Genomic DNA, 18,011 nt, shown 5'->3' with positions numbered 1-18,011 from the left:
TCTACAGGGAGACATACAAGACACGTGCCTTCCCATCACATAATGGTTCGAATTAAAACAGTTTTTTTTAAACGCTCGCTGATAAATGATCGAGATAATAATTGCAAGCTCGTGGCAATAACATTGGAAATAAAACCTGGGAAAAGAGAATCCTTCGTTGGGTACCATCATGTCAATATCTCTCGAACTGACTTGTCTCAAAGATGGGTTGTCCTCCCATTAGACTAGTGCCCAGCAGAGCACTCAAACTGATCTATCTCCAAGATGGATTGTTCCACCAATACACCATCGCCCAGAGCTAGCACTGAAGCTTGTCTTCAGGTTGGATTGTTCCCCCATATTTCAACCACAGCAACAGTATGGGTACCCCCTTAACTGACTATGTCCTTACCTATCCTCAAAGACATGGTTTATTATCAATGACACTACCACACCATAGCTAGGAAGATGTTTACCTGGAAAAACGGTCATGATACATGGACCATTGCCACAAACTCAAATGTCCTACGGATTCATACCGTGGCCATATGTTGTAAAACTGCTAGGGATGACTGTGATCTTCAGAAAAGACTTTTGCCAACTAGGGACAGCCACTTCGAATAGGCTGGTTACTCGAAGCTTAATTAAGTGCGCATCAGGGGGGGGCAGAGATCCTGCAAATCGGAAGTACTTGTATTTGTCAAATTGACCGACTGATGTCTTATTTCTTAATACATACTCTTCAAAGACAATCACACAACCCTACCATTTTGTTTGCTTCATCGCAAAACAGCCACCCTGATCTTTCTTGGGGGCCACATACCTGTAAAAAAGATTAAAGCCGTTTTTCACTTTAAAATAGTGCTTTCTACAAACTCATAACTTTTTCCCAGACTTAATCAGCGAGGAACGCTTTCACAGCCAGATAGTGTAGATATACATCCAAGCCTGTCAAACTGTGAACTTTTCGATGTACGTTGTGTGTGATAGCTTCAGCGTTTGGGGGGTCTGAACATAGGGGGAGATCATTCTACTATAGGCACTGTCTCATTTGGGGTATCGGGGTAGTAGTTCACCTCACTTCAGTCGGGGAACTGGTAGTGTGGCATGATATGCCACAATTCCAGGGGCAAGATGACAATTACTTGCAGTATTGAAATCCAAAGGTATCATTGTCGGTGATATTGAGATCATAGAATGAACACGGAAAATCATTTACATAAATAATCACTTAACATTTATTTTCTCTCCAACCAAATGATAGGCACCCTGTAAATCACAAGTCCATTCAATCAACTACTTTGACACGACTCATTATCCAGTCAACATTTCACTAATGGCTTGTCTGGGAGAACTCTTTTAACAAATTCCCTGCAATCACTAGTCTCTGAATTTCACTGGTCCCCTCATAAATCTCTGTGATACGCGCATCTCGGTAGTGACGTTCTGCAGGCATGTCAGTGACATAACCCATACCTCCCAAGATCTGAATAGCCTGCAACAGAAAAAATGAAAATGTTAAAACCGAAATCAAAACCTTTTTGGTGTAATAACACAATTCAGTTACTTTTCATGAAATGATAATGTGTTTCACATCTGTTCGTATGTGGTGTCAGTTATTTGAAAACTGCAACTTAACAATATCCTGTTTATTTTTTGTCCCCACCAGTACCAGAACTCACCTGATGAGAAACCATCGTTGATGCCTCTGACGCAACTAATTTTGCCATCGCTGCTTCCTAGAAAGTGTAACACAGTAACGTTAATACAGACAGAAGTTGTGTAAGGACAAGTGACAGTAGGTTGTAACATATGAATTTTCCTGAAATTTCCCCAAAATTCCTCATATACATCATTATTCACTTAGTATAGCATTGGGACTTTAAACGAGAACTTAGATATTTAACTCCTTCAATTACGTATCCCTAATCAAAACTTTCTTCTGTTGACAGGTCTACATGTCATGGGTGAAACAGGATATTTGCACAGTTCTGTTACTAACCTTTATATAGGGTTTACCAGCATCCTTCAGCATAGCAGCTTTCCAAGTGAGAAGACGAGAAGATTCTATTGCCGCAGCCATATCTGCCAGCTTGAACTGTAACAAAACAAATCAGTAAAAATGAAAAACAATGACAGCCCTTTGCTACACCTGTAGCTCTGTGTTCGTTTCAAGGTTAAGCTTTCGGATATGTTGCCCTTTTAGATGCACCATGAGAAAAAAGGCACTGTTGAGATAAAACTGACTTGAAATTTCCATCTATACTTGCAGAAAAAACCCTGGCTACCAACCTGAATCGATTGCATTTTGCTAATTGGAGCACCGAATGAGGTTCTTTTGGTTGAATAGTCAATAGCACAATCAAAGGCTGCCTGGGCAATTCCTAAAGCTTGAGCGGCAATACCTATCCGACCACAATCTAGGGTTTGCTGAAAACAAAGATACAAAGATGATGACAATGATATCAATGTTCAAAATTCATAAAGCACACATTTTCAATGGTTAGCAGTTGCTTAATTATTATTATTATACAATATTTTTTTTATTAACTGCACTTTGACATATTATTACCCTAAAGGACACAGAGATGAAAGAGGGCTGGCCCATCAGAGAGTCAAACCAATGACCTACTTACAGTTCTGCTCATAAGCCTGGCGCTATGCCACTGATAAAGACTAATAATCATGATTACTTCATATGTGTCTAATTATTTAAGCTGTTTACTGCTTACCATAGCGATCTTGAACCCAAATCCTGGTTCACCAAGTATATTTTCCTTCGGTATCCTGCAGTCCTCAAAGATTAGGTAACATGTAGATGATCCCTTGATTCCCAACTTGTCTTCCTTTTTCCCAAGGCTGAGCCCCTCAGTTGGCTTTGGAACAAGGAAGGCACTGATCCCCTGAAAGAGAGACATGGATTTGACATCTCGTTTAAAGGAGCAAAAGATTTTCACCAAGAACTCCATGACTATTGACAACTAAACTGACTCTCACCAAGGAGTCTTAGTGATTTCCTTTCTTCAGATTTTGATACTATAAAACCAGGTTATCTACCTTATGTTTTAGTTTCTTGTCTGTTGTTGCAAAGACAACTGTGGCACCAGCCTCATAGCCATTAGTGATCCAAGCTTTGGTACCATTGAGAACCCAGTGATCACCGTCTAGAGTAGCCGTAGTTGACGCAGCACCGGCATCACTTCCATTACCTGAAACAAAATATTCTCAAGTTCACGCAGTTAATCAACTTCTCTTCCTTCATTGTAGCTTTGACCTTTCTGGCCGTGCTAGTATGTTCCATGAAAATCTTACTTGAATCCAATTTTCACGGATACTTTCCTGAGTATGGGTTGAATATGACAATAATGTTAAGGATTTGGCATCACAACTGCAGAACACACTCAAATGATGTTATGGTTGTGACATATCAATTCCTTGTGCACTGACAATCTCAAAGTAGCTAGTTCATCTCACCTGGTTCACTTAATGCAAAACATCCAACTGCCCCACTATTCATAAATGGTTTTGCAAATTCTTCAATTTGATTTTGCGTTCCCCATTTCATAACAGGACCAAGGTAAAGACTCTGAAAAGTACAAGTGTTGAATGTACAGTCTGACAATGACCACAAAAGGGCCCAACTTTGAAAGCAAAACAAAATGTTTAATAACTGTAACCCAAGTTTTAAAATTGAGAGCATCTTTCATCACTGAAATTCAAGATTGTGAATTACTAAGATTGTGACACTACCCCTTGCACTGAAACAAACTTCAGACCAGTAATGATGGGACTCATCCTCGGCACCCAGTGGTTTTCCATATGCTCCAGCTCTCGCTATTTTGTATGGGACGTAGGAGTATCAAAAACCTGAAGCTCAGGATGGATGGGACTAGGACACTGTGATGATTCTCCAATATCTTACATTGTTGACACTGCAAATGGTACCTGTTGTTGCACATCCTCGGCTGACTTCTTCCATGACAAGTGAATAGGCAAGACAATCAAGACCAGTACCACCTTGGGATGCTGGCACATCCACACAAAGTAAACCCAACTCGGCCATCTTCTGGACCTGAAGAAGAAAAACATTTGTTGCACGATTTGAGACCGAGAGAGCATTAAATGTTTGTCTAACAATTACACAATATGTACATGTATATGAATGAGACTGAAAATAGATTGAAAAACGCTGATGTATACTGCCTGCATTTGCACTGGGTGTTTCATGTGGTCTCTTTGATATTTGCAGCCTCGTATTACGGCTGCAAAGATCGTATATCATAGTGGAACCAACTTGGTCACATTCTTGGATCATTTCCTAACCTTGCACCCAAGCTATCACCATACCTGTTCCTTGGGAAAACGACATTCTTTATCAATAGCAGCAGCAACTGGTTTCAATTCTTTGTCTGCAAAGTCACGGCATGTCTCTCTGAGCATCTCATGGGTTTCCGGAAGAGATACAAAAGATCTGCATTTCACATTAAAGGCGGAAGCTGAAAGAAATGTTACAGATTAAAGTTACAAATACAATAAGGCCCAACTATATAAACGCTGTATTTATTATATAATAATACTGTGCAAAATGCACACTGTGACTGTCAGTGTATAGTACAAAGTGGCTATTCTTACGTGACCGTAACAATAAAAATTTCAGCGATTTTAGGGATTAAACTGAAGATTAGGACAAGGATTAGTGTTAGGGAAGGGTTAAGGAGGGGTTAGTGTTAGGAGTAAGGGACAGGGTCTAGGTTAGGTTTGGGGTTTGGAGTGAAAGTGACCGCCGTTAGAATAGCCAGTGGTTCGCATGTAAAATGCATAAGAGACTGCCGTAATAATAGCCACAGTCTGTATAGTATGTGTACTGTAGGCCTATGTGTACAGAATAAACACTACAGAAAACAGATCAGATGGAAGGCCAAAACAGATAGTACACTAGGCCTACAGTAGGCTACAGTACACATCATTACGACATTAACATTTGGTTATGAAATATTTTAGATTTTTTGCATGTGCTTTCTCTCTTTTTATACGCGTTCGATTCTCAAAAGAAAACTACCGAAATGTTTTAAACGCGTAAAGCAACCAGTTGAACCACCGTACCATGTTGGTGCGTGCTGGGTTGCACAAAACCAGTCCTCAGAGGAGCAAATAGTCGACTACCACAAGAAATCAGTCTGCTACTTGTCGACGCCATCTTGGAGATAAATCTCCCGGGCGCCGGGCCAAATGTCTAATTTACATGCACCCGCTGAAATTGTCACAGTAGGTCGAGTGAGACTCGACTTGGCAACGACGCTTGGAGAAGTCAATCAGGTCAAAGGTCAAGGCAATGAGGTCAAGGCTGCTAGTACAATTTCTGTCTGCTCTAATTTTGTTCTCAAGCTTTGCCGTTTTCTAACTACTACTGTCGATATTTTGTTATATCTAGGTAATATCATGATTTATGAATAAACAAAGACATGTTTGCTCTTTCAAATTGGGCATGGCATCTTGTCATTTTTAATTTTTTGAGAAAATGCATTTTGGATTTGGGGTGCATCACTCTGCAGAGACAGGCCTACTGCACAGCCATAACCCATAACAATCAGTTTTTACTTACACTTACAGATCATCAGATGGGTGATGAAAGTGCCGATACCGTCATCAACGGCCAGAAGCCCCTGCATATTTGGACACCCTTGATAGAGAGTGTGCCTCTTTCCAAGCATTCTGGCTTCATAGTCCATCTCAAACTAGACAACAACCAGCCGTCCTCGTCTTTCAAGATCCGAGGCATTGGAAATCTTTGTCAAAAGGTTTGGCACTTTTAGCAAATGCTGTCTTTAATCCTCCTCCAGGTTCTGGGAATAATCTGAATCAATGTAATATGATGTGAGGCAGAACAGATATGAAATAAGTAGCTGTCTCAAGTCAAAGACAATGTCACAACCAACCATCTGTATCGTCCCCTGGTCAGACAATCCGAGGTATTTGAAGTCTTCCATTTCAAAGCCATCAAGGATTCATAACCAATCAAGGATTTATAACCAATGAAGATTGACCAGATCAGTACCAAAATCATGACCAATGTAAATGACAACGGTTCTTCTTTCAGGCAAAGAGCAAAGGTTGTAAACACATTGTCTGTTCATCTGGAGGCAATGCTGGTCTTGCTGCTGCATATGCTGCCAGGAAATTGAATTTACCTTGCACAGTGTATGTTCCAACGACAACGCCAGAATCAACTCACCAGAAACTACGGAATGAGGTGAGACTAATCATGATTGGTTTTCAGTCCATTTTAGATCCAGCACCCTTCCAACAATTCAGGTTTATACAATCAACCGACGTGATTGAATGATGTCCTTGCTTTGTCTGGTCTTCATCTATTGAACAGTTGAGAATAAAGTCAACAACAGAACAAGAGTCATGCAACTCTGTTAATTGTGATTGTAAATCTGTGCAACAACTAAAGTTGCTTGGAGAACGTTTGTAAATTGTAAATATACGGTAATCAGATTGGTTGTGACTAAAAACACCAATCTGTACCAAAGGCATTTGTTTTGTTTGAAGGGATCAGAGGTTATAGTGCATGGCTCTGTCTGGAATGAAGCAAATGAAATGGCCATGAAAGCTGCTGATCAGCCTGGTTATGCTAGTGTGCATCCATTTGACCATCCAGATGTGTGGTAAGTTCAGTAAAGAGTCCCTTTTGAAAATATGATGAATTCATACATCGGGCCTGTAGCTAAGAGTTGTTGGGTCGGTCAAGCTTATCTGATTTTGTTCTAGTGTCCAATCAAGATGAAGGTTACATGTTTTTGTACTTTATCCAATCTCTCTGCTCACAAAGGTTTGCCTGGTTTTGTCTTCACTCACCAAATCAAACTGTAACTCAATGATACGGTAAAATTCAGAATGATTCCTCACAACAAGAACGAAGATTTGAATAGGTGGATGACATTTTCATTTTTCTCCACACAGGGATGGACATTCATCAATCATTGAAGAAATGGCTGCTGATATGAAGAAGCCTGATGTCGTAATAACATGCGTAGGTGGAGGGGGCCTCCTCTGTGGTGTAGTGCAGGGCATGAAGAAGGTGGGATGGAATGATGTCCCAATCATTGCCATGGAGACTATTGGTTCAGATTCCTATAACTCTGCTGTAAAGGCAGGAAAATTGGTCACACTGAAGGAAATCAGCAGGTATGACCTATTTTTTGAGCATTTCTAATACTCAAGTTATTTAATGCTGATCCTCTTACTCAGTCATTGAAAATACTAACTAACTATTATATTGCCATTGCACTCTAGAAGTAGTCAGAGGTCTTTAAAAAATCTGTGAGAGAAGTCTTTACGCCTTTCACCCTGCTACCACTTTTTAAACCTGGTAAGCTCTCTGTTTCTTGCCACATTGTCTATTTAGCCCTGGTATCTTTCATTTCTCTTTCAGTGTAGCAAAATCCCTTGGTTCCCTCACAGTTTGTCAGCAAGCTTTCGATTACTATAGTCAACATCCCATCATATCTGCTACAGTAGAGGATAAGGAAGCTGTTAATGCCTGCCTAAAGTTTGCTGGTAAAATTTTTGTTCTATCACGAAATTTCATGTGTCATGCATTTGTGAGCCACTGCAATGTTTGTGCAAAGTGGTCAGGAAAGAAACCAAGTAGGCATAGGAGTTTCTTGCTAGAGTTCAAAACTTATCAAATTGCAAATATTTCAGATGGCAAATATCTCTATTCCCTGCAAGTGTCTCTTTACTCCTTTCAGACGACCATCGCATCTTGGTTGAGCCAGCCTGTGGTGCAGCAATAGCAGCCATTTACAGTCATGTGATTCCTAGATTACAGAAGGAGGGAAAGCTCAAGGACGTCAAGTCAGTAGCATTGGTCGTGTGTGGAGGAGCGTCAGTCAATTTGTCACTTCTGCTCAACTGGAAAGAACAATTTGGCTTGTAGGCAAGAGTTGGGAACAAGAGTGCATCTTCTGTCTCACGTGTATCTTAGGATGGACGTGTTCGAATTCTCTCTGATCTGAATTGCTCACTGTTTAGACCAAGGTTGTAGTAATTCACACGATTGTTTGTCTATGAAGTCTATTCTAAGAATGAGTCCATACTCAACTGAAGTCACTAAGGAAGGCTGTGGAACTCTGTTCTGGATCTGATCTCTTCAAATGACTATAATTGATTCAAATGTGGAAATCTATGCATAATTTTTGTCTTGTGAAGAATTGTCTTGATAGTTTGGCCTGTATCATTGTATAAATCTGGGGAAAATGGTTTATAAGCATATTTTCTTGCTTCGGTTTCCAATATAAGTTATACATGTATTATGAGGGTTATACAGAATTACTTGGTATATAGGCTGTCAAAAGGTATCATCTGTGCTTTTTTTGTTACATGCTGATTGGTGTTTTCCTTTTTAACTGAACCTCCATGTGTACTTTACTAGCGTGTTTTTTGCAACGTTATCATCAATAATGGCTGTGACATTTTGTGAATTGAAACTTTTCTCAATGATGATCGATACTGGTACCAGTGATAACTGTGTGTTCCTAAAATAAATCTTTATTTTCATGATAAATAACAAACATTTTCTTGCACATTTTTACAGTAATAGAAATGTCTGTTCATCTTCAGGAATTTGTGCTCAGCAACAATGCTGGAGGATTTGCAGAGTCACTTTTGTGGTCAAGTTCAGCCATTTTAGCTTGGTAGAAAGTAAGAAAGATACTGACAAACGGGCTGTCTGCATCAGAAGTGCCCAAGGAAAGTCCAGGCCTACACAAGCCTCATCTGATGCTTCTTGTGGCTGGCATGTCCTTTATGCTCCATCTTGGGAAACCTCAGATTGACACCTTCCAATGAGGATGCCAGTGCTGGAATGTTTTCATAGTAATCTCCGAGGTGGAATTCTGGTGAACTACGGGTGCACATCTGCACTTTGAGATCATCCTGATGCGTTGTGTCGAACATGATGTAGAAGTTGCACATCTCATCATTGTTGGTAGCTCCGAAGATGACTTCCTCTTCCCTGTCTTTTGTGGTCATCGTACACCGGGCTGCCTACAAGAAAGAATGGTGTAAATATTGTTACTGAAGTCGAACTTCATCAATGCAGAGATGCAAGTTGGGCATGTGAATATCTACACTATAATTTAAGATGGGTTTTGTGAAGCAAGTCCACTTTGTTAGGTATCTATAAGGCCAAATATCTTTTATCAAGTTAAAGTGGTCAAGTGACGTTACAGGGGATAATGTTATAAAACTGTACATGGGCGCATCATACAGTGCTACCAAGCCAGGCCATTGAAAGGCATTGTTGAAAGAAAAAATGAATTGGAGCCTTACCAAGACATCTCCTTTCTTTATGTCAACTCCACCATTGGTTGTGTTGTAGAACATCTGGGGTTGCTGAGGAGACATTCGTCCTATCTCTGTCCACACTCCATCCCGGATCCTATAACCCGCTGTCACAACACCTGCAGAAGCAAGGACAGTGAATGCATGAGCATCTGTGAAGACAGTGAACCATGACCACATGTTGGGCCTGACCATTTTCGTCATGAGTATTGCAGAGAGGTCAAATTGATATCCGTGGACATCATCTACGAAGGACTAGGTGATTGTGCGAGGTGACTGTCTGAACCACCAGATAGTTGTCCTACTTGTCAGGATGTCCTCTAAGTAGAGTTGTCTTCCGGTCGTCGTGGTCTCATTGCTTAACATGGAATCTTCCTTGAGCTTAAACTCAGTGAGTTTTCAAGGAGCAACTGTGTTACCAGTCTCTTTGGTGGAGAAGGGACAATAACCTCTGGAGTTACAACTTACATACCTTGGTTGTGAGAATGTGTCCTGTATGAAAAAGCATGTATTGGCATGTCCATGTCATACATGCATGCCACATCAACATGAACCTCTGAAAACGATAAATAAAGACATAAGAAAATTGCCTTGAAGACAGCGACTTTCTGTAGACGACACACCAAATTCCTTCACATTGTCTATCTTCAGTTCGTCTCAAAGGGAGTCTATCTGAACACATTTGCAGCATTTTAGTCTTCCTGAAGGATGTCCCAGCGAAAACCTCACGTCCACGTATCTGCAGCCAAAGCATTAGGCCTATATTTGTTCTCTGATAGTTTTCTATGTAAGGATGCAAGATATCTGCCAGTGATTTAGTCTTCCTGATAGGATGTCTTATTACAAACTTCCTACAGCTTATCACATGAGCATTATGAGTAGCTCACAATCATTACCTTGTTGTCTGGCTGGAATATATCCATAAGAGGCTAAGATATAGTACCCTGACTGCAAGGGTTGTCTGGAAGAGAACAATAATAGAATTATGAAAGAAACACTGTAAAAAACCACAAAACATTGGTTGTGACATTGTCCTTCCGAGGACAGAAAATCTGGATTCCACCAATCATTTGAAGCTTTTTGTCAACTGAGAGAGAGGACAATATCTATTTTGCACACAAAGTTGTGACATTGTCCTTGCCAAGCTGAAGGATCTAGTGTGTCATACAAACTTACGGATCATGTGTCATATGTAAGGTTACTCCAGACGTACTGTCACTTTCACCATCTGCAATGCACAAGAAGAGATGTCACACAAATGAATCAATAAAGTCAAGTAGTTGTCAAACCATGTAAACTTGGCCAGTTAGAAGTAGGCCTACCGTGACATGACATGTTTCACCCAGTGAGCGAAAATCTCTCTCAAAATGACGTCTAAATTGGTTAGTCAGTATTCGCGGACAACTAATCTAAAAACAGTCGAGCACAATCGGCAGCTATAACAGGGTGAAGTTGGCGATGTGCTCAAAAATACTATCAAAGGTTTGGATGTGACATGGATGTCCCCTTTCTTGATTTGTAGACAGCATATGGTGGTGTAATTCAGAAAGGTATGACTCACCCTTGAATTTCTCCCTGTAGTGAAGTTGAACGACGACATACTGGTAGTCAGTGGTGCCTCCAACACGGAATCCAACATCTGAAACAAGGGATACAAAATTAAGTCAACTAACTGGCTTGCTGTCTCATGCTTTTTGACGAAAACTGAAATTTAATTTCCCAAATGAAAAGAACTTAGGACTGCACTTGTCTTAACCGATGCCCATACTGTCACTGCATTCCGTCACACCTTAATTGCCATATCTGTCATTAAAGATCTGAACCTGAAAGAGGACACTAAATTGCGATACGGATGGCTTGTTTTCAAATATCACCAGCTCATGGGTTATCAAGGCCTTACCTTTTGGTAGCTTCTTTGCTGGTGCATCCAACGCCCAGGCGTAGATGATTTGGTGAGACCAGTCGCCGCACACGCTTCTCTCGCTGGAACCCTCCATATCATCGCAATACCTTGAAAAAAGAGAAGAACTTATTTCTCAGGAATTTGCCGTCAAATTCGTGATGTTCTACAAACAAAACTGTGATTGAAGGGTTAACCGTTTCATCGTATTGCGGAAGTTTTATATCAATCATATACCGCTACGCTTGACATTGGCAGAGAGTTTCTATTGCGCCAAATCAGGTTTCGTCCCGTTCGGTTGTGACATTGTCGTTACGGTTGTTGATACTAGTACCACACTGTTGCTTTCGAACTAGTCTTACCACCAATCCTTTTTCGTCCCTGGTTCACGACAGCCATACAGAACCATGTGGTGAGCTGTTTCTTTCCTTGCATGAGGTTCGAATTCCACTGGTCAGAAAAAGAGAAAGCATTTACAATTTGAACGGGTCATTTTTCAATTTTCTCAAGTGGAGAAGAAAATGCTGGCCAATATCGAATTACTTCCTCAATTCGTCAGCACAAAGAAAAACTGTCCGTTTCGCGATTCCGATGCGCTCGATCATGAGCCGTCCTTGTACTTTGGGGAGTGGGGATTCTGGTAAAGCGAGATTAGAGGGAATTTTCAGATATTACATGTTTTACCATAGACGATATAAGTTGGGCTTGATATTACCATGGACTTCTATACTCCTGACAGTCCGTGATATCACTCTTCCCTCGTTGCCATTGCTATGCGTACGCTCGAGTTAGGATGAGTCTGAAGACAGCGCATTGTTGCGCCTTGCCAGATTCAGGTGAAAAAAGTTCGAAATTTATCACCAACTTGTCAGGATATCCAAACCACTTGGCAGCGGTTTCGTAAGTTTTACTCACATATGTAAGAGGGATCCTGGTCCATCTTCATTGCATGGCAAACAAGCGCATCCTTCTGAAATAACCAAACAAGCCGAATAAATATTCATTAGGTTGACACAAAGTCAAGATTTATGCCTACAATACAGCGTTGACAGTTAAAAGTACCACATCCTGAGGAAATCAGGCATCAGGGGTAAATGTTTGATTCTCCGGCCCGGGTGTTTGTGTGCAGGGCCGGAGACAAGCGAACATTAACCCCTGATATCCTCAGGATGACAGAACCAGAGCTTAGCTAGTTTTATAATATGAAATAGTCTTATTTCAACGTCCTATCGGACGCATCATCCCGAGAGCAACCTTTCAAGATGAGTGTTAACATATGATTGGGGAAGGCGGAGGTCGTGGCGACGACTGAGCATAAACAGCAGATATAGAAGTGGCGAAATGAAATGAAATGGTTTGAAGAGAAGAACACATTATCAAACTTACTCTATCTGACACAACGCCAGGCATTCGGATCCTCTTCTGAAACGTGTGTCCTGCAGACGACTCATCTAAAGGACGGGAAAGAATGGTCGCCACCAGGCAACCCGTCAAAAAGCAGACGACATAAAACGGTCTTTGGAACGCACGAGTCCCCATGCTAGCAGTGTTTAGTTGTTTTGGAAAGAACCACCAAATGAATGAATACAATATGGGGGTATGAAAATCAAAGATTCGTGAGAAAATAACACTTGGTGGAAAGGTTCAGTCAAAGTTACAGTTAATCCGGTACCTTATCGCAATTTGGTTCATGCGTCGTACCGTTCCCGATATCAATGATACTTCATACCATTGGCCTAAATTAGGTGGCAAAGGACTATGTATTTCTATTGGGAACTAGGCCAGAAAGTACGGTTTTCCCAGTCATCATGACGCAAACCTATTAAACAGGATATGAAGTTTGAAGTGGGTCAAGAACAATTACTTCCGAGAAATCATGATTCGCTATTTACTTCTCTTAGAGACGGTAGCTTATTGGGTCAGAGATGTCGTCAGAACTTTCGTCGAGGGAGGGGTTGGGGGAGAGAGGGCATCGAAAGAGTGACCGGCTGAGACGTGTCCTCGATCGGCGGGCAAAAAAATGTCAGGACGGCTCTTGGCCGATTTTACAACATAGATTGTGACCACTACCAATGGATTCAAGTATAATATCAGTGCTTGAGATATCATCGGTATTTGCGGCCAGGTTCCACTGCAGCACTATAGTCAGAATGTCCCAGTTGATGAACTGTCACAATCTTGTCCATGGCACACTTTCACTACAAACTGACATATCTGAGAACTTTCAATCAATTCAGGCATCTGAAGACATCACAGCCTGACATATGATATGAGGACACCATATCAGCTGATCAATCTGGCAAAACTATGGCCCATCATGTCCTAAGATATGCCTGGATGTGATAGTGTCCTAAGGTATGCGATTTGACAGTGTCCTAAGGTATGCGATGTGACAGTGTCCTCAGATATATGCCTGGATATGATAGTGTCCTAAGATATGTCTGTATGTGAGAGTGTCCTCAGATATGCTTGGATGTGATAGTGTCCTCAGATATGCCTAGATGTGAAAGTGTCCTCAGATATGCCTGGATATGATAGTGGCCTCAGATATGCCTGGATGTGATAGTGTCCTCAGATATGCCTGGATGTGATAGTGTCCTCAGACATGCTTGGATGTGATAGTGTCCTCAGATATGCCTGGATATGATAGTGTCCTCAGATATGCCAGGATGTGATAGTGTCATCAGATATGCTTGGATGTGAAAGTGTCCTCAGATATCCTAGGATGTGATAGTGTCCTCAGATATGCTTGGATGTGATAGTGTCCTCAGATATGCCTGGATATGATAGTGTCCTCAGATATGCTTGGATGTGATAGTGTCCTCAGATATGCCTGGATATGATAGTGTCCTCAGATATACCTGGATATGTGATAGTGTCCTCAGATATGCCTTGATGTGATAGTGTCCTCAGATATGCTTGGATGTGATAGTGTCCTCAGATATGCTTGGATGTGATAGTGTCCTCAGATATGCTTGGATATGATGGTATCCTCAGATATGCTTGGATGTGATAGTGTCCTCAGATATGCTTGGATGTGATAGTGTCCTCAGATATGCTTGGATATGATGGTATCCTCAGATATGCTTGGATGTGATAGTGTCCTCAGATATGCCTGGATATGATAGTGTCCTCAGATATGTCTAGATGTGATAGTGTCCTCAAGCCAGACTGTAATGGTACCCTTAGATACGTTATTTCCTCTTGATCGAAGCAACAACAGGATGACATACATTGTACATTTAATATACCATCATTTATTATTGTTACATGAATAAATGATTCACAATTGTTTTTTTTATTGAGTTCTCCGACCTGGGACAAAATGCATGTGTCAAGCACGATATTTTTAAAGGGATACTGGTATACCATGATATGTACACCAATTAAGTACAATGTAATATATTTGCAAAAGTTTCCAAAAGGTGTTCATTAATTCTTGTTATTATACTGATAAGATCGGATTTGATAAAGTTTATTGAGTAAAAACTTCAATGTGGCATTGGATCCTATTTCAAGCAAAACCCTTTGAAATGATGTGTTCAACCAGTTAAACCTTCTATCATTTAAGATGGTACCTAAAGTTTCAAATAGGCAGCACCATGCATCTGAAGACAAGATACATTCATCCCCAAAAATCCTTTATGAACAATTATTGACACATACAGAAGTATTTACAAACAACTTTACAACTTTTATACCCAAAGACAGTTTGTACAACTACCCACAAGAGAGTATTTACAACTGAAGATATAACCACACTGAAGGAATGACTCATTTCATAAGTTGGCCATCACATTAAAGAGTTTCATGTCCTCAGTCATAAGTGGTTTCCAACTACATGTAATTCGGGCTAGCTCTGGTAACCTTTCATCTCCACATTCTTCTGAGGTAAGCATTGAGGTTCTTGTTTGAAAGGAGAGCCACTGCAAGCAGCATCACAACATATGACATCATCAGAAGTGCAAACCTATGCTGATAGCACCAGGAATTCCTGAACGATCTGAAAAAGTAAGAGAAGACAATGCATACAGTAAAATGTTCAGAAACTCAACTTACAAGTACAAAATCCAAGTTTTAGGTGGTCAACAAAGCAGAAGGCTGTTTTTTTAAGCGAAGTCCGCGGCAAAAGGTCTGGAGTATTCTCTTCCATGTTCAGTTTATAATGAATAACTTGCATTCTCTGGTTATGCTCAACAAGGCTTCCTGCTGTAGGATGTGTTGTTGGTGTCTAACGGGTAAACAATGGGTCATTCACCTTGAGGAGAAACATCAAAAAGTTGAACACAGCCCCACAAGATACACTTAAAATCTTTGTAGATTTCGTCTTTATTTCTACAGATTTCAAACAACTTTGAACTCACCTTTGACTATGCTGTGCGTATACCAAGACATACTTGATTCTCAGCAGTTCGTTGTTTTGCACAATATAATATTTCTCTGGGACATCCCCTCCCATACTCCCGGCGACTCTAGATCTCTGTCTCTGCTGGTTACTACCACTTGCACCATCTGAAAGACAAGTGTAGAAAGGTATGAGAAAGGGGACGACCTAACAGTGCCAGGAAATAATGTCACAGCAATGGAATGGATCTCACAAGATGTGATTGCTTTTGCTGTGTTTCATCTCATTTGTTCTTTTCGTGACTCCACAGGTATGAGCCCTGAACATGCCACAAATAACAACCTTTCCTTCTCAATGCCTTAGTAACTTCCGCCAGGAAGAAGATGTTTGGTGAATACCATGGGAAAATGTAGCCCCAGCCAGTGATGACACAAGGCAAGATTGATAGTCCCCATCAACTGGAGATACATCAAGCCATCAAATCAGCCACACGTTTTTCAGAGAATCTTTCCGAACATCACAATCTTACGAGATAAACTTCAAAGATGCACTTACTGCTTGTACCAGTTTGGCACTTGACAGAAGGATGGTCGATAATCTCACAAACAGCTACACATCCCAGCTGATCGCCAATCTGACTTTTTCCCCAAGCCTTCCCAGTCGGACAATACGGCATGGTCACTGACAGCTCACTCGATAAGTACGTCCCTTCACCAAACAAGGAATTCTGAAAGCGGAAAACATAAATTCCACAATCAAATCCAATTACGCCAGGTGAAATTCTATAGACCAAGATGACCAAGTAATTCTGATTACCCAACAATGCCTATGTTTAATTTAAGCCTCCTTACCTTATTCATATGTGAATGTAAACCATTGTGGAGAATAGAATGGAAGTTTTCCAACCTGCTCCCGTGATAGGCATATTTCAGATCATAATCTTGTTGCAGTTCTTGAAACTTTGCATTAATCTGGTCGTTGTAACGGACTTCGAACACATAGTCTGGCGGAGGTGTGTAAACGGTTTCTCCTGTCAGCGATTTAATTTCATCATACTGCAAAGAAAGGTGAAGAAATACAGGCACAGCATTTGCTTTTTTAGCTCACAGATTCACTAGAGTCTAACTCTTCCATGGATATCTATGCCCGACTAACTCTCACGACATGCATGACTGGCCCATACTATGATTTCATTTGAATTGAAAAATTCAGTTTTGAAGCGGAGATGTCTTCGTGTTGCAAAGACAGGTGAGGTGTCATTGAGAGTTTTGCACACAGAATAGAATTAAGCAAGACCACTTGTAGGGATAACCCTTTTCACTATGGTTGGAGGTCCTTCAGTTCTTTACCTTTTGTTTGCCACAACTCCACAATGAAAGTGTTTTGTTGTTTATTGTCCATGAAAGGAGGTCCTTCACTCTGTCATCGACATCACTTATACTCTTAATGCTCCGCAAGGATGGACTTCGGTCAACCGTTTGTTCCTGAAAACATAAAAGTAGACCATCTTCAATAGACTGATAGTGCCTTCATCCTCTTCTTCTGTTAAACTATTCTATGCATCACTGAGGGTTACAGCAACACTTGTGCTACACGAAATAGATGAGAGAGTTACCTTTCTGTTACTGCGTCAAATCAAACTCTTGAACTATTTGGGAGACCAATCAGATTGATGTAGCATTGGATGTCACCCCACATTGACACCACCAAACACAGGAACTCTGCTACTCCAGATGATTAAAAAGCTGTAACTGCGATGATTGCTTACTCATCACATGCACCATGACTTGAGTTGAAGGACTGACTACAGATCCATGCACTTGATTGGGAACGACGTTTACATAACGTGGTGTTGATCGTCGTCACGTCACCATGCATTATACAATAGTGTAACGTGACGTGACGCGAAGTCTTTGTAAACCTTGTTCCCAATCAAGTGCATCGATCTATAGGGGCAGACCAACAAGCCCAACTGTGAGTGTAGGCTACTGAGTGCGAGTGTAAAGACATCAGAATGTCTGTATTTTGCTGTAAGGTCATAGTCATTATGAAGTTGGTGTTAAAAACCGACGACTCCTTTACACTTACTAATCCCTGGTAATCTTTACTGTTATTCCCTCTATTGATGAAGTTTGAAGGAAATGGCCTTAGAACTGTGTCATGTCTGTAACTTGACAATGCTGCCACCAGCAAACTGAACTGGAAATCTGCAGAGGCCATATCAGCTTGAACTCGTTCCAAAATCTGATCATTTTCATCATCTCTCTCCATCGTTTCCAGTGTGTTAAGTACATCAAAGAGAGCATTCAAGTGTTAAAGCATCTTTAGTTCTATAGTATAAGAGGTAAGAAATAGTTTAGATTATTCCAATACGTGGCAAATATGGATTTTACTTTTAAAAACAGACAAACATGATGAAAACAGGTCTCATTTGTT

At 40.8% G+C, this 18,011-nt stretch overlaps 4 protein-coding genes across 4 annotated transcripts; 1 reads left to right on the top strand and 3 right to left on the bottom strand.

Moving 5' to 3' along the window:
- Window positions 1–1,193: 1,193 nt before the first annotated feature.
- Window positions 1,194–5,182, bottom strand: LOC135483850 (short-chain specific acyl-CoA dehydrogenase, mitochondrial-like). The gene is made up of 10 exons (XM_064764901.1): window positions 5,083–5,182; window positions 4,327–4,475; window positions 3,902–4,051; window positions 3,454–3,565; window positions 3,037–3,188; window positions 2,712–2,882; window positions 2,272–2,409; window positions 1,982–2,077; window positions 1,662–1,718; window positions 1,194–1,474 (listed from the first exon to the last, which is right to left on the bottom strand). The coding sequence occupies exons 1-10, from the start codon at window positions 5,174–5,176 to the stop codon at window positions 1,313–1,315; spliced, it is 1,281 nt and encodes a 426-aa protein (XP_064620971.1). The 5' UTR covers window positions 5,177–5,182; the 3' UTR covers window positions 1,194–1,312.
- Window positions 5,183–5,322: 140 nt separating this feature from the next.
- On the top strand, window positions 5,323–8,525 carry LOC135483261 (L-serine dehydratase/L-threonine deaminase-like). The gene is made up of 7 exons (XM_064763971.1): window positions 5,323–5,410; window positions 5,590–5,777; window positions 6,077–6,229; window positions 6,535–6,650; window positions 6,946–7,170; window positions 7,418–7,542; window positions 7,737–8,525. The coding sequence occupies exons 2-7, from the start codon at window positions 5,598–5,600 to the stop codon at window positions 7,922–7,924; spliced, it is 987 nt and encodes a 328-aa protein (XP_064620041.1). The 5' UTR covers window positions 5,323–5,410; window positions 5,590–5,597; the 3' UTR covers window positions 7,925–8,525.
- LOC135483260 (peptidylglycine alpha-hydroxylating monooxygenase-like) lies at window positions 8,520–12,949 on the bottom strand. The gene is made up of 10 exons (XM_064763970.1): window positions 12,617–12,949; window positions 12,146–12,200; window positions 11,593–11,680; window positions 11,231–11,340; window positions 10,892–10,969; window positions 10,507–10,558; window positions 10,227–10,291; window positions 9,803–9,886; window positions 9,319–9,449; window positions 8,520–9,033 (listed from the first exon to the last, which is right to left on the bottom strand). The coding sequence occupies exons 1-10, from the start codon at window positions 12,767–12,769 to the stop codon at window positions 8,749–8,751; spliced, it is 1,101 nt and encodes a 366-aa protein (XP_064620040.1). The 5' UTR covers window positions 12,770–12,949; the 3' UTR covers window positions 8,520–8,748.
- Window positions 12,950–14,464: 1,515 nt separating this feature from the next.
- Window positions 14,465–18,011, bottom strand: LOC135483849 (protein mono-ADP-ribosyltransferase PARP16-like). The gene is made up of 6 exons (XM_064764900.1): window positions 17,664–18,011; window positions 16,925–17,059; window positions 16,427–16,630; window positions 16,131–16,302; window positions 15,595–15,742; window positions 14,465–15,233 (listed from the first exon to the last, which is right to left on the bottom strand). The coding sequence occupies exons 1-6, from the start codon at window positions 17,844–17,846 to the stop codon at window positions 15,101–15,103; spliced, it is 975 nt and encodes a 324-aa protein (XP_064620970.1). The 5' UTR covers window positions 17,847–18,011; the 3' UTR covers window positions 14,465–15,100.

The sequence above is a fragment of the Lineus longissimus genome, chromosome 2 (genome assembly GCF_910592395.1).
Source record: "Lineus longissimus chromosome 2, tnLinLong1.2, whole genome shotgun sequence".
NCBI classification, from domain to species: domain Eukaryota; kingdom Metazoa; phylum Nemertea; class Pilidiophora; order Heteronemertea; family Lineidae; genus Lineus; species Lineus longissimus.
This window is presented reverse-complemented; position numbering and strand designations above follow the sequence as displayed.

Bases quoted from the DNA above. Each gene is read 5' to 3' on its own strand.
- LOC135483850 (XM_064764901.1), bottom strand. From the start codon at position 5,176: ATGGCGTCGACAAGTAGCAGACTGATTTCTTGTGGTAGTCGACTATTT. The intron at 3,566-3,901 runs GTAAGATATTGG...TGTACTTTTCAG, and splicing joins CCATTTGCAGTGTCAACAAT to AGTCTTTACCTTGGTCCTGT. The intron at 1,475-1,661 runs GTGAGTTCTGGT...TTTCTGTTGCAG, and splicing joins CAACGATGGTTTCTCATCAG to GCTATTCAGATCTTGGGAGG.
- LOC135483261 (XM_064763971.1), top strand. From the start codon at position 5,598: ATGGGTGATGAAAGTGCCGATACCGTCATCAACGGCCAGAAGCCCCTG. The intron at 6,230-6,534 runs GTGAGACTAATC...TTTTGTTTGAAG, and splicing joins ACCAGAAACTACGGAATGAG to GGATCAGAGGTTATAGTGCA. The intron at 7,543-7,736 runs GTAAAATTTTTG...TACTCCTTTCAG, and splicing joins TGCCTGCCTAAAGTTTGCTG to ACGACCATCGCATCTTGGTT.
- LOC135483260 (XM_064763970.1), bottom strand. From the start codon at position 12,769: ATGGGGACTCGTGCGTTCCAAAGACCGTTTTATGTCGTCTGCTTTTTG. The intron at 10,292-10,506 runs GTAAGTTTGTAT...GTTCTCTTCCAG, and splicing joins TTACATATGACACATGATCC to ACAACCCTTGCAGTCAGGGT. The intron at 9,450-9,802 runs GTATGTAAGTTG...TTGCTTCTGCAG, and splicing joins GACACATTCTCACAACCAAG to GTGTTGTGACAGCGGGTTAT.
- LOC135483849 (XM_064764900.1), bottom strand. From the start codon at position 17,846: ATGGAGAGAGATGATGAAAATGATCAGATTTTGGAACGAGTTCAAGCT. The intron at 17,060-17,663 runs GTAAGTGTAAAG...TTATGTTTTCAG, and splicing joins GTAAAGATTACCAGGGATTA to GAACAAACGGTTGACCGAAG. The intron at 16,303-16,426 runs GTAAGGAGGCTT...TTCCGCTTTCAG, and splicing joins TACATTCACATATGAATAAG to AATTCCTTGTTTGGTGAAGG.